The sequence below is a fragment of the Eimeria mitis genome, genomic scaffold (genome assembly GCF_000499745.2).
Source record: "Eimeria mitis Houghton genomic scaffold, Emh_scaff5, whole genome shotgun sequence".
In the NCBI taxonomy this organism is placed as follows: domain Eukaryota; phylum Apicomplexa; class Conoidasida; order Eucoccidiorida; family Eimeriidae; genus Eimeria; species Eimeria mitis.
In genome coordinates, this window is record NW_013573299.1 from 19,703 (window position 1) to 34,736 (window position 15,034).

The 15,034-nt window shown below is 48.8% G+C and overlaps 3 protein-coding genes across 3 annotated transcripts; all 3 read right to left on the minus strand.

Annotated features, from left to right (window-relative positions):
- Positions 1 to 2,857: 2,857 nt before the first annotated feature.
- On the minus strand, positions 2,858 to 4,693 carry EMH_0074120 (uncharacterized protein; the record flags this gene model as incomplete). Its single annotated transcript, XM_013500081.1, has 3 exons — positions 2,858 to 3,007; positions 3,230 to 3,385; positions 3,713 to 4,693. 3 exons carry the CDS (start codon positions 4,691 to 4,693, stop codon positions 2,858 to 2,860), a joined length of 1,287 nt encoding a protein of 428 aa, XP_013355535.1.
- Positions 4,694 to 6,373: 1,680 nt separating this feature from the next.
- Positions 6,374 to 8,274, minus strand: EMH_0075230 (uncharacterized protein; the record flags this gene model as incomplete). The annotated part of the gene is made up of 7 exons (XM_013500082.1): positions 6,374 to 6,445; positions 6,678 to 6,766; positions 6,904 to 6,954; positions 7,244 to 7,377; positions 7,666 to 7,762; positions 7,939 to 8,079; positions 8,271 to 8,274. The coding sequence occupies 7 exons, from the start codon at positions 8,272 to 8,274 to the stop codon at positions 6,374 to 6,376; spliced, it is 588 nt and encodes a 195-aa protein (XP_013355536.1).
- A 3,034-nt stretch (positions 8,275 to 11,308) lies between these two features.
- EMH_0076340 (uncharacterized protein) lies at positions 11,309 to 14,710 on the minus strand (the record flags this gene model as incomplete). The annotated part of the gene is made up of 7 exons (XM_013500083.1): positions 11,309 to 11,625; positions 11,733 to 11,960; positions 12,410 to 12,540; positions 12,702 to 12,780; positions 13,004 to 13,319; positions 13,529 to 13,633; positions 14,090 to 14,710. 7 exons carry the CDS (start codon positions 14,708 to 14,710, stop codon positions 11,309 to 11,311), a joined length of 1,797 nt encoding a protein of 598 aa, XP_013355537.1.
- Between the last annotated feature and the right edge of the window lie 324 nt (positions 14,711 to 15,034).

Consider the following 15,034-nt stretch of genomic DNA (forward strand, 5'->3'; position numbering starts at 1 on the left):
CACACTAGCATTCTTAACCCTTCCAACGTAGCAGAGCGCAGGGTTCCGGGTTTTGTCACGGGCTCCCTACCATGGCTGCCAACTTAGTATCCGTAGGCGTTGGATTTTTCCAAAGATGCCATTCCAATTAAAAATAAGCCTCTGGTGCAGCTTCTACAGGGTTTCAGGGTGGTGGTACTGCGGCCGTCGTCATGTCACTTCTCGTTCCGGCATTCACAGTGTAGCGACTTCTTGGGGGCGTTCCCAGCTCAACACGCTTAATTCACCGTCGTCTAACCCATTCACGGAAAGGAACTTGGTACCGCATCTATCCCCCATTCTTCCTTCTGCTGAGCTTAGGGAAAAGAGTAGCGCGCTAAAATTTAGATCAACGCGGCAGAGGAAACGAGACCAGCTGAGCTAACCAATACCCTGAAGGACTTCAGCTAATGCCAGCGCATGAGGAGTGTATTTGCCCCGTATAACAACTTTTATTCCGGAAGGGAACGTTTAGTTTGGGAATAAAGGTGGAAGGGACGAGAGCTGGATACTTGCCGGGCGGAAGCTTCCGATGAATTTGGGGCATCGGTTAGTCAGTCTCGGTTTTTATGTCATGCTAGTCTGAATTCTAAGCACATACTACTTTTTCTGGGCTCTACGGGATGGTGGAGGCCGAATAGGTTGGGTAAATAGGCTCCGGACGTAGCGATGTCGCTTCACGTTTCATTAGTGATACTGCGATGACGTAATATTGTTGCACGACACAAGGCTGAGCTCCTCCGAGGCCGCAACTGCGCCACCAAAGAAAAAGGCCAAATATCACTTGTCTGATTTGTGTCTGTGTGGTGCTACTGTGAGAAAATAACTAAACAAATCAAAGAAAATCGTTCAATAGAAGCTGTATCGTTGGAGTCACTTGTGGGAGACGAGCATCTGCCGCCCACATGCGCCAAGCATCATCTTCCAACCCAACCCCTCCAAAGGAGGAGCTGAATGTGCGGACCTGGACACCCCTTAATTGATGTGTCTTAGGCCTAAAGGAATAGCTGAACGTTTCGCCGTGGAGAACCACTTATAGGTAACAGCCAGCAGGTGTGTATGCGGTAGCTGCAGTCGCAGACACAAGATATTGCTACCCCATTGTGCCTTCCTCTGAAATTGGCTTCTAATATCAGTGGTGAGCGCTCACGAACGGAAAGCTGTAGTTCGTGCTATGCTATTCTGCTAGTTTGAGATCCTGAAACGACAGTGCTAATGATTAATGCGAATAAAAGTAAGATGAGAAAAAGCAGTTCCATGCTTCCGCTCGTGAAATGCAAAAACGCGAAATCGTCCTAATGAGGAGAGGTTTCCTGCTTCACTTATATAACTAGCCATCATATGCTTGCTTACCCTCTGGCCGCAACCAAAATGTTGTCAGACGGCACCGCTTTGACAGTCAAAAGGACTGTTCATGGTAAAGGTTCCACATCTATTGCTTCTCAGCTGCCAGCTCAAGAAAGCTTCCTAGTGAGCATTTACCCTCAGTCCTGAAGGCGCATTTGTTTCACAGGTTTCATTATTCCTCAATTTAGGTATTGCGGCAGCCGCGGATGGCAGGATTTACTGGAGTTGTGGCTGAGACACAGTGGAGAGCCCTCACCCTTAGGCCTAGTGAGCCTTTATCATCAGTCCTGAAGCCACACTTGTCCTTTGAGAGTATCTGCGTCGTCAGAAATACTCAGCTCGTATAAATAACGCCAAGCGGATGCGACCTGGTTGAACCGTACAGCCAGCAACATTCCAGCCACCGAGTACCTATTATTTTCTGCCTTGTAAATACCAAACGTTATTTTTGCAGTTTTCCCGAAAGTCTTTACGATTCACGTTTTTCTGGCGTGCCAGTTTGCTGTTAGGGTTGGCCTTTGGAGAAGACGCGTAGCTCCAGATTAAGCAAGTTTCCTCCTGCTCTTTTCGGATGGAAGTAAAAATTTCTCCGGTAGTATTGGTGATGACACGTGTTCAGGCAAGGAAATCACTCCCTACTAGCTGGCTGCGTCACCGTGCCTAGGGACATGGGTTGGTTCCGGTCCCACGCATGCATCCAACTCCAATTCCTTAGATGCACGCATGCATGCCTGCGCCGGCCCGGTCTTACCCTCCCACATGTATGGGGGTATGGTGCCTGTGTTAGTACCCAGACATTTGTACACTTCTCCAAGCAAGGGTGCGTCCGTGTATCTAAACGCACGTGTACAACCTATAACTAGACTGTGTATGAGCGTCAACTTTGTTTAGCACTGAACCATGCAGCGAGGATACTGCAGACTCACGAAAAGCAAGGCCTGCAAAGAGAACAAAACAGAGAAGCAGGTTCGTACAAGCAAACAGGCGCAAGAACGCACAAAAACACGAGGTGTGTTAGCAAGTGTTTGGAGTATAGATTGACGGGTTGCTGCGGTGACGGCTGTCGGATGATGGGTCAGACAAATTGATCAAGCCGAAAGTATATAGAAAACACCAAATACAGCCGTGTACTCTTCGCATGTACTATAGAGTATGCTGTTTAGGGTCCCTGCGTACGGGAGTTACTTCACTAAACACGCAGAGTTCGAGATATGGTTTCTCGAGGCTCTGTTGCCAAAGCGGGTTTGAATTTGTGCTGTTCCGCTGGGACCTTGGATAGGTTTGTTAGCAGAATATTGCTAGCGGCAAAAGGCATCCGCGATGTATAAAAATCGCGTTGCTCTTTACGGACTATGGACGCGCTTTGGGTCCAACATTGTAGAGAATACATCTCAAATCGCAAATATCGATAAGTACATTTGCTACCCCTAAAACACACGCGTCTGTGCATGCAGCTAACTTTCGAAGACGCAGATGGTGTCAAGAAATATCACTAATATATCTTAAACCATTCTTTAATGGAATTCAGGACTTCTTCGTTTCCGGGCTCTATGACGAGGTAGTGTCCTCGTTCTCCCTCCAGGATCTGCAGCTCACGTTCAGTAATTTGGGTGGCGGACTCGTTTATAAAGCGCATGCTACCCTGAAACAACAACAACCATAGCAAGGAGTAGAAGTGGTGGAGAATAGTTATGGCAATAGGGATGGACTGAATATATTTCACGCAAAGTACGAGCTAAACGAGCTACCAACCCTCCTCACCGCAGGGGGCAACTACGCCAACTAACAGCATGGCTGCTGCTGCTAAACTCGGTGCTCTGCGCAAGCTGCTGCAACTGTGTCGCTGCAAGTCCTAGGTATTGACCTGTGGCTCTACAATAGAATCTTCTCTTGCATGAATGATTTTGAGGCGAATATGACTAGGGATAGACTTGGCTTCCGCGTGCACACGAGGGACTGCAGCCAGCACCTCAGCTCCCATTCGGCAAGGGATCTTCAAAGGGCAGGTCACCAAGGGGTCCTGCACGATACACAGAATACACAACAGATACGCACAGAGCGGCTAGCCACGTGGCTAGCTGGTCCTCCTGTGGGTTTTAGCTAGCGCAGAAGCAGCTAGCTAGCCAGCCTGTACAACGAAGCGCAGGAAACTTGCCAGCTGCTAGCCGGCGTTGCAAAGGCTGTGTGGCTGGCTGCTCGGGAGAATTCTGGGTGAGTTGTGATATCATCCTGCATGTGTGGAGGCGGACATTGTAGAGACAGAATCCGCATTGTCAATTATCTGCTGCTGCTGCGTTGCTGCTGTTGCTCCTGCGTGCTGTAGTAGTCGTTTAAGTCATGTCCCTACCTCGTCTTTCTGCACATCGACCCAGCGAAGGCGTGCAGGGGGAACCTTAACGGCGCCAAGGTGTGGAAGGACCTTCGAGAGGACTCCGCTTAGTTTAGCTACTGTTTTGTTAAAAACGCCAGAGGTTGCCTTCTCTATGGCCAGCATCGGTGCCAAAGCCACACAAGCCACGATATGAGCACGTTCAGAAGCTGCAACCGCATCTGCTGCAGCCCCATCTCCTGCAGCCCCATTTGCTCCAGCACCTTCTGGTTCAGCATTATCTGCAGCGGCAGAACGACCATTAGCAGCAGGAGCGCCAGACGGCACAAGAAGCCAGTGCTTTCTCTCACCCATGAGCTCAAGTGCTCGTATGACGGAAAAGCCACCCATAGAAATACCTACGAGGCAGATGGGGGGAAGCGCCTGATTGTCACCACTATCTCCGCGTTTGTTTTGCTTTGCTAAGTCTTCAGCAACGAATTCGGAGAAACTGATTACATCAAAACCGAGGTCGTCCAGGCGTTCAACGCTGCAGCGACGGCCCTTCCATCCCTCGGAGAGCCCAAAACTCTCAAGGTCCCCCGCATACACAGAACAACCCGCCTTGTTCAGCTGTTGGAACCAGCTGCCTTCGTATATACACCAACGAACGTACTGGTCTTCGCCTTCTTTAGCCCCCTCTGACTCTTTTGCTGCCCGTGCAGTACCTGCTTTTGCTGTTTCCGCTGCTGTGTTTGCTGGTGCGCTCGTTCCCGCTGCCGTTGCAGGCAGCACGACGTCCGGCTCGTCTGGAGAGAGGTGTCTGAGGAACTCAAACCTGGCATGTGTTTGCACACCGTGAATAAATAGCACTGCTGCTTTGGGCTGTGGCACTCGCCATGCATAGATAGTGAGTTTTAGGCCTTTGGGGTTTACAACGGTGGCTGTTTCGGGGTTCCCATCCAAAGGATACAAGATCTCCCCTGGAGATGGTAGTCTTGGCTTTTGTTTTCTTGCCATTATTGTTGGTTAATTGTGTGCTTCTCCTGCTTCGATCCTTGCAAATTGTCTGGTGCTCCTTTATTTTGGCTTGTGGATTTTGACCTGCTTGTCAATTCATGCGGCGACTAGTCGTTAGGCCTGCAGGAGAAAAGGCAGAGATGCCAGTATAAGTATTTCTGCTTGAAGCACAGGCAGGTAGATGTGAGCGGTGTCTAGACGTCGAAGGAGACCGGCAGCAGTGGCTCCCCCCAAGCAACCCCTGCGCGGCACACCCTAAAAAACTTAAAGCTCAATCCACACCTGTAGAGGATGATGCAGGTAGTTCAAAGTTCCTAAAAGGAATTCGTATGCAGAAATTGTTTTCACGTTCTGTCTCCTGAGGCAACAGCGCCACCGCCGCCAGTGGACGTTTGCCACTGAACGACAGGGAGCTCGAGTGGTGGCCGCGTGGATGCCCCCCAAAACTCAAAACAGCCAAGTTCAAAACACACAGACACGTTCGAGTGTGTTCGAAATTAAGTTATTTCCTGTGTATGCACGTATATTTACGAGCTTACGTGCTCTACAGACGCACAGGGAGCCGATAATTGGGGCTGCCTGTGGCGGTGGCGTGTAGAGCTTGGAGGAAAAGCGACACTTTTACATGTCACCAAAGTACCATAACACCTCAATTCGCATACTTCGGGCGTTTGAAGGTGATTCAATGAAGGCTTCAAGAAGGTTGTTGTGCATAACGCAGCGGGCGCTGGTAGGACTAGCATCTCAGACGGGACCGCGCTCCCGAGTAGCAGCTAGATGCTGTAGGAGAAAGTTCCCGCGTTCCAAAAATTGTTATCGCACTCGTGTGCATGAAATTAAATCTTTTGAAGCACACGGACCATATTTATGACATTTAGTCCTCCCTAATACACGTTTCAAAATGTACACCGGGCGATCGCTCGCCCTGCCGGCCCACTGTGGTTTGCATATCTTGACTGGTCAGTAATTCACAGCCACGTATACCAATGCAGTACTCATAAACGAATACACTATCCATTTACAAGGCTTCACCACCAGTTTCCCTGGGGGTAGTAAGCAGCATAAAGGAACAGTGCATGTGTCTGTCGGCGGCAACTACTCCGCACTGCACAGAGAACGAAATGCACCCTTAAACATAAGCCGTACACCGCCCAAAACCGTCCAAATCCAGCCCCAAACCACTGGCATTCGAAAGCTTCCCAAGGCTTTTCTCGGTCCAAAAGCCTTATCAATCAACAGCCACAAATGGTGCAGCAGCTTAGTGGCGAGAAGGCAGCAAACTGAAATTCATGTGGATGGTTAACTCACAAAGTACGCACACTCGCATGTTTGCGATATAATAAATCGTAGGCTCCAACCGATCCGAAATGTCACACTACTATCAAACCTTATGATAAGTCTTATCCTAAACTGGCATCATCAGCCCTCTATAAATCCTACTAAATACAGCAGCAGCCCAAAACGAAACGAAAGCCTGAGTTAACTCGGCGCGCAGAAGACGATTCTTCGCAAAAGCCCGTAAGATTGAGGTACGTGTATCCACAAGTTGAAGACAGGGTGTCTGAAGTTCGAACGAAGAAATTAAGTGTACAATTGTTACGGTTTGTTGCGATAAGCGATTAGGATGCCACTGCGTTTTACTGAAAAAAATGCACCCTAGCGGAGTAGAATATCTTAGTTTTAGAAGACCGGCGAGGTGATCTGGTCGGGCTCAATGGCTCGTCCCAACGACACCTCATCTCCGGAGCCCTCCTGCGCACACCAAAAGGGATACTGAGAAAGTACAGTATTATTAAAGGGGATGGGAAAGGCAATAACCATAACCGAGAATGAAAACTGATAAATGCCAGCATGCTAAATATGGTACGGCAACACGCAGTTACCAACAAATAAGAGGAAAAGGGAAGGTAAAAACTGGAAGCACAGGCGCAAACGGCCGGCATTTTCAAACGGCATGTCTAGTTAGCGTAGAATAATGCCTCACCGATACACTAATCCCGTGCTGTTGTAGCTCCTGCCTCATACCAAAGTGTACCAGGACGCACACAACACCCATGCTGGCTGTGTATATACCTGTAACACACAAGGCTAAAATACATGTATAAATCATGCACATCCAGTCGAACTAAGCTGCCAAGAGCTGAAGCGAGGAGAGGATAAATAGAACCCAGAAAGGCAAGCACGGCCAAAGCCGCTCCAGGTCTACCCACCAACAAGGGCTAGGACGAAAGAACTCCTCCACAAGGACAGAGACAATGATCCTTGAAAAAACACAACGCAACCCGCCGCAGAAAATCATAGCTGAAGGACATGGAAAAAGATCTACCAACGAAGATGGGGGGCCTCTTTCTTGGTTGAGTGGAGTGGCTTATAGTGGTAGCAATAAGCAGTTAAACTATTCGCTACAAAGTAGAGCTTAACCTGTGAGTTGTTAATCTAACGGTAGTTTGCGATGCGCAGCAAACACTAGGAGGCATACGCCGTCAACCGCAGTAAGCCAAACGACAGCAAGTCAGACGCACACAAAAGCCTAGGGCGGCAAAGCCTCACCGTAAAAGATATAGAAGCAGCCCTTGCCTCCTGGAACAGTGAGGAATCGAAACCAGGAAAAAAAGAATGGCCTCATCCTTTCCAAGGGCGGAATATCCTTGGCCTCCACCGCCATCGTCAGTGTCCCGAACAAACTGCAGTCGCAATGGAACAAACATCCCAGTCCTGGAAGCCATATAGAAGGCCCTAGGCCTGTTTCTGAGTGGAGAGCCTCCTCAACTGCGGACAAATGCCCCCTTGAGCAGTTGCATATACGCGCATCGCCTATGTAGACCACGTGATTCCCACTATACTTATTGTGCCAATTTACATGCTGATTACTGTTAATGCGGAAGGCAAGTTAAACGCTAGGGTACACTGCCTGCATAGGACCCCACAGGGATATACGACTAGATTTCATGTATAGACTTAGATTTGCTTACATTAGGTACAGCTGCAGAATGTAGTTTGAAGGCTCTGTAAGAAACGAAAAAATGTTAATGCACGCCAAGCCCGAAGTTAAGACAGTCATTAAGCCGCCTGTAAAGGCATTCCAAACAGCGCACGTGCATCTAAAAAGGCACATATACAATACGCCCTTAGGGGGTACAATAATACGGACGACGTTCTGCCAGGCTCCGACTACGGTGCTGCGTTCTTCCTGTTCGTAATGTCTGTAAATAAGGTGTAGCGGAGAATCCGTGTGTGCATCTTACCAAGGAAACAAAGGAAACGCAAAGGCTTGGGGCCCTCCCCTAAAAATTCTGTCGCTTGCTGCAGCACTTTGCTGCCTCCGCTCAACAGTACTTCTTGGAAACGGCTTGTGGTCCCGCCCCGGCCCCAAGCCCCCTCCTCCCCTGTGTAACGCAGCACAACAATGTTGGTGTGTTCTTAGTATTACCAAGTCACGTCGTTGCTGTCCTCGTAACAAAGAGTATGTGAAATATTGCCACAGTCTGAAGAGGGCAGTAGTTGTTGCCGTTCATACGGTCATGTGGTTGGTTCTCTGCAGCTGAAAATGTCACCGTCGCATCTGAGTACAGCTCACCCATGATGAAAGTTGGAAACAGAAAAAAGAGCGCAACACACGTTCCCTGTCTGCTCCTCAGAGGCCGCTGGTCACAGCAACAGCGGCAGCACCTGCACCCATGTGTGGGAAACAATACTTTTGCAACGCCACAAGAGTTTTAAAATTCCACTTTTAAAGCCTTTCAAATGCTTGCAACACATTAAACTTAATTTCTGCACACAACGGAAGATGTCTTGAGGATGTGCTTGATGAAGCAAGACTGAAGAAACAAGACCAAAGGGCCGACGCCGTAACAATGGCTGCAGCCGATCGTCCTCAGCACAACAGCGCATCCGTCTAGTTCAAAAGCCTAGGTAACGCAGTATTAATTATTTTATTTACCAGGAAGGCAACGGTTCCGGTGAGGAAAATATAGTAGTTTTCCCCAACTGTGCTTCGTGAGGTGGGGTTCCGTTTACGGCATGGTATGTCTCACGTTGGCACGTACTTGCGTTTATAGTTGTGTGGCGGGTGGCGACTGAGGCCCAAGTAAGTGTTCAACAATCATCTGCAGTCTTCGTTCATGCAGCAAATTGAGTTTGGCCATGTTTTCAGGTGGAGTCCCACGGGGAAACATGGCCGTTCACCACGAGTTGCATTAAGGTGTGATGCAACCTATACCACGTGGCCTGCTCTCCGTAACAGGCACCCACCTGCAGCCCTTAAGTCGTTGTGTCCAGGGTAGATTCACATGCAGGACATGTCACCTGTTCTGGGGGATATCTTAGGTTTTCTGACTCCAGTGCAGTTCACGAGGGTCCTCGGATTTGCTCGAGGGACCGCACTACGTAAGATGCTCTCGGCTATGCTCGAGGAACCTCGCTATGTAACATGCCCAGTGTAAAGTTGGGACGTGTCTCTTTACTTGTGCGCAAGCGGGTTATGGAAGGCCATGTAGTTCTTACAGTGTTATTGCATGCGCCAAGGGGGGCCTGGCGGTACATACGTGCAGCACGAGTCCCAACAAGGTCTTTTGTGACTAATGTGAAGCCTCTGCATTTCCCCCAGCATGAGGCATTAGGGGCGCCAGACTCCCGCCACGTGGGGACTGGATAAGACGTCATATGCTTTGCGAGGACTATTATTGCTGCAGGTCGCGACGGTCCTCGACCGAGGGCTCTCATTACAGCTGTGGTAGAAGAAGCGTGGAATCGGCAAACTACACGATCACGTTTCGTTTCATAGCGAGCTTTTCTGCAAGAAGTACAACTATGCTTTAACGGGACAGCGTGGAGTCAACGCAACACGATGCAGGTGGCAGAATATTTCTGGTGGCTTAGGATATTCTCCTCAGCCGAGGAATGTCCTCTCAATTGAGACGAATCTCAGCATCTAAAGCCAAGAAACACCTTCACATCCAGACTACCGCAGAGTCTCCCGCCGTTTATACAAAACTAGAAGGATATATCGATGGGTTGCAGTGGGTTTACCACCGTCCGTCGCTGTGAGAGTCATAATGTTGTTGTGGATAGGCTCGGCAAACTTGCTCACCTTAAGCTGTGAGAGCGTCCCCTTCAGAAGGCCAGACTTCGGGCAGTTTGGGGCCTTAGGGGTCATAGGGCCGTCGGAACTTGATCCCACTCTCCTCAGTGAATGCAACAGTCAATGACCGCTGCTCTGCGTCTTTTGCCCCCAACGATAACACAAACGCATATTAAAAAAACACAGTTGTGAGACATACTAGGGATCCAAGTTCCCTTACACGATGGGGTGTTGTGAATCCATAACACTAGAGATGCTGGCGGCCCAGTAAGCTGATGATGTGTGGGGAGAGCCCTCAGTCCCTCTAATGCTATGCTGGGATCTGCTCAAGATAACTTATGGTATTTCCCTTTAATAAAAAGATTTGCCGTTAGCCTCACGTATTACTAGGTTGTATCTCTGAAGAACTACTGTGGGGCACATCCATAGAACCCCACAGCTGACCATAGCAAGCTGGCAGGCAATGACTATCATACTGAAACAACAACATATCAAACTAACAAAGGTTAAAGGAAATTAGTTCTCTCAGTTTATTCTTTAAAACTGTTCTCCTTCGTAACCCCACTAGAGCAGGCAATGCGGCCTTTGGTGCTGGGAGAGGGGACGGCATAGCATGTTGCAAAACCTTTTGCACCAAGGCTCATGCCAGCCTCTCCTATAGTCATACCAGTGGTCACTTCATAAAGAATGTAATGAATTCACTAATGTTATACTCAATATACATCAGTAAGCACTCACAGACACATTCACTGTTCATACAGCCCTGACTCACTTCACAACGAGCACGACATTGCTGCTGTCATTGTAGTGACTTTCACTACACTTTCGCTGTTGTGCCTAGGACTTCTGCAGACTCTCAAAGTGGTCGCACACTTTGGAGGAGTTCTCTGCGGGTATTTTGGGCCAGTTTCAGCTGACGGCTATTCTCGGTTAAGTTCGGTAATTCTTGTTCTAATCACATAGCTCGTGATATCGCTTCAGTCTTACGAATGTGGTTGGAGATTTCCTGAGCCTAAATACCTGCCTCTTCGAAGGACATAACGAGAGCCTGAAGCTCCACCATAGGAGGTTCATGCGCGCAAATAATGTAAAAGTCCTCAGGCTTAGCTGCTACCCTCACCTCGTGCACGTATTCAGTTCTTCTCACTCCAGCACAACTGCGGCACCCGTTTCTGCAACTACTCCAGCGTTCGCAGCGACGCACACAAACTCCGCCAGCCGCATAGCGAATGCGTAGGTGAAGTCACCAGTCGATCAACAATTCCCCAATTAAAGGAATATGTGCTGTTTTATGGGGCTCCCGGTAGATGCGAAAGAGCCGCATGCAGCATCGCGTCTAAAAAAACTTTCTCAAGGAAAATCCCCCTACAGAGACAGGGCTGCAACAGAGTTGCAAGCATACAGGGAGCCTCCCTCAGATTTGAGCTCGCCATAGAATGCCATATCGCAGCCCCCCATGGGCTCGCAGCCTGGCACACTGGCTTCTCAGCGTTCCGTTACAACTGCAGGTACGCAACTCCTTCCACCCAAACAGCTCAGGACTCCGAATGTTGGCGTGAGGGGTACATGTTAGTCACAGGAGTCTCCCCTGTGGTGTGCCTTCTCAGTTGTGGAGCTGTGGGCTTGTAGTGCTGTGTGTAGCTGGGCGCTCCCGATATACGTTCGCCGCAGTACCCTGTAACTGTGGCACGGTTCCTTTGCGCTCGTGGAACAATTTGCTGCTCAGGTCGCTGGCGTTGCTGCTGCTGCTGTTTTCCTTCCTGCTGCTCGAAAGTGGTAATCTGTTGTCTCTGGAATCCTTCTTCAATAACCTTGGTGTAGGACTTTATGCCATCTAGCAAGTTGTCTCCTCCTACACAAGCAACACGCGATTGCAGGCTGCATTTTGGGGTATTCAGAATGTTTTGGGCGCACGTCTACTCGGAAATGTCGAGCATTATGCACCTTTAAATGCTTTACCTTGTAGGTCCTTGACCTCCTTTTTCTTCTTTTGCTGTCTTGACACGGGTGTCACGGGACGTTGCTTGACGCTTGCCTGTTTTTGCGCCGTCGTCAATCCGCACGATTTCTCGCGGACTTTTGCGGGGGATGAACGTTTTTTATGTGATCGTTTCGCAACTGAAACAACCGTCCAAAGCGAATCAGAGCTGTTCTGTAGCTCTTTCTGATCATCTGTTGTCAATGAACCTATACAGAACTCCGACACTCTCTGATCAAGTTCTTCTTCATGCGCCGTTTCCTGTGTTCAAAAATATGTTGCCTCAGAACATCTTTGGCTTGGATGGGCTCTTTAGGAGTATTTTTCTGTTTTGTAGTGTTCAGCACAGGTCAGTGGACGAGAAGTGTTGATGTCTAGGAAGTCTATTCGCTTTTTGTTAAGCTACATTCACAATTCTGTAGAATGATACCTACCTCCTGGTTCCCACTTTCCGCAATGTTGTGACATTGACGAGAATATGTGTTTTCATTTTCCCCTGTGCAGCATTCCTTCTCCAATGCAGTTTTCTCGTCGATGGAGGTTTCCTCCTGATATTTACCTGGCTGGACTAAACAATCAAGTACTTTCTTCGATGGTGTAGCGCTGATTCCTTTGATGCCGTTAGACGAATAGAGGCTAGTGGAAGAAGCACACCTACGAACCATAGGAGGCCCTTGTAACTCTGAGTACATGTAATGATGCCGCCTGTCTTGCTGCGTGAGCGCACGTATCCTCTGATCGGAATTCCGAAAGGCGCCGACCATTTCGTACAGCTTGGTGCGGCTGGTTCTGAGATGCAGTTTACACTCCAATGTGGAAGAATTTGCCGCATAGACCCCATGCAAAAATGTGGAAATTTTGCTGTCACTACGGGTTGCTTTGTCATAGCAGGCTATTAAAGGATTTCAACAGCGGGGCACTAAGTAGCCCCATTGTGAGACTGTACTCACGAGTGAAGTTTGTTGCGCATCGTTGACAGAGGACCGACACTCTGCCTTTGTGGTTCCTGTGGCAACCGCGGGAGAGTTCCTGCATTTCAGAGAATTGTTTGTGCACCAGCATTGCCTAAAAAGCTTCGACTGAATCACGTCCATTTAAGTACATGAGAAACATTGTCAGGTTCTATCGGGTGGATACCCACTGCCGCAAAGTGACACAGGAAATCGTCGCATTTAAACTTCTCCGTCCGCTGCATCTTTGCTCATTCTGCAGTATACGGTGGTAAAGTGTGTAAGAAGATGAACAGACACACCTGGGCAGTTCCAGTTACTAATGGGATCGAATGCTTTAGGATCTAGGCGATTGAGAAGCTCCTGCTGCTCCGTCTGCAGACGTAGCAACTTGTGCTGTAGATCTTCTTCTTGGAGTGCTGGTTCCCCTGCCGCCGGCGGGCCTTCGTGTTTTAGCTGCAGGAACGATGGCTGTTTGTAGACTTTATCTTGCAGATTTTTTACTTCCGACTCTATCTGTTGTGTACACTCTCTAAGATCCAATGGTGTACACAGGGTATGAAAACATTCGGCTGTAGACGCTGGCGGCTTAGGACAGTTGGCCTGGTACTTTTCCAGCTGAACAGCATGCGCACGAATATCTGGTTTTCCTCTGTTTGAATCTCCCATTTACGATGAAATCTTCACGTTTCCTTCTAGGACTGCTGGCTCAATATTCATGATAAACATAGATAACTGCAAAATATTTTTAGTTCTAGCGGCGCATACGCGTTCTTCAGTGGCATCCATCCCCTCTGCATCATAGGCAATCCAGAAAAGAAACTCACTTTTTTTTGAAGCTGCTGCGTAAGTGGATGGGCGTCGATCGCAGGAAACCTGAAGCCATCATCTTCCTTAGGCCAGATTACGATCGCTTGGGAATTTTCAGAGCACTGTACAATGCAAAATTTAGTATTTTTCACTCCGAACATACCTAGAAAAATATCCTTGTGGATCGAAGAGCTGAGCAAACAAAGCGTTGATACGGTCTGCGAGCTCCAGCTGAAGCGCTTTTTGACCTAGTAGCTTTGGCAAGTGTTGCCTTAGAGCCCAAGCCACTGACTCCTTTACGGCCAGAACCGAAAGTGGACAAATGAGGGAAATTCCAAAAGGTCCAAAGGCGTTCTGCAGATAACCCGAGTTACACCTGACACTCTCGAACTTCTAGCCATTCTCCATTGTGGTAAATTGCATTGAACAATCACTGTCCTAGTTTCAGGAGCTAACAGCTGTAGCCCTTGCAACAGTGTGCTTGGCCGACACACTTTTATTTTCCCGATGAGGTCTTGGTACGCAGCCTCAGCTGCTGCCAGCACCTTTAACCTTTTCCTGCATGTATTAAGAGGAACAAGGAGCTCTTCGCAGCTTTCTACTGCATGCGCTTCTCCACTCGGCTCTGTTTCTGACGGATGTTCAAGTACGCCATATCTCCTGAGTAGTCGAGTAGAACTTCCAAATATTAAGCTGCCTCCACTGCCTTCTGCACCCCGAAGGCGCATTAATTCCTCTTTTAAAATACTTTCCGGGGAGTTGGGGTCCACCTGAGTGGGCGGGTGAGGCTCTTCCGCCGTGAAAGGTGTTTTTTCCTTCCTCGCTTGTTCTTGGCCTTTATTCCAGCAAGTTTCTTCAGATGACCCGGAACGGTCTTTCAGCGTAGCTGCTTTGGCTGCGCCAAGAAGAACAGTTTGACTGCCCGGAAAATTTGGAGAATGACCGTCAGTTTCTTGGCACTCGACGCACTCGTTTGTGCTGTGGGCCCTATCGTCTTCATTTCCTTCCGACGCATCACGCTGGGTTTGGCCAAACGCGACCCAGTGCACGAGGTGACAAAATGTAAATGCAAAGCTGGCTATAGATTTGGAAGACAGGAGAACCTGGATCTCAGCCAGCTGTGCTGGACTAAGGGGACGGTGTGTCAGGAGATCCAAAGGCAAACGCTCCCCAATTACCGACACTATGCGGCCCCTCATGATTGTTGGTGAAATCTGCTCGTACCATAGTCATACCATAGAGTTCTTGTATCTCAGAGACAGGAATCTCTTCCTTAAGCAATGTCATCGTATTCCATTCTGCTCGAACATACCGTAAGAGGCCTTGTAGACTCCGTATAATTTTTATAGGCTATCGGCATTAGGAAATCTGCCCCTCTTAGAGAAGACCAATGAACAACCCTCCATTCACCCTGATCATGCGTTCACACGGCGGCACGGCACGGCAACGTAACGCAGAACAGTCATTGTGAGAAGGCGTATTGCCGGAACTCCAGCTCTATCCGCCTCTGTGGCATTATCGAC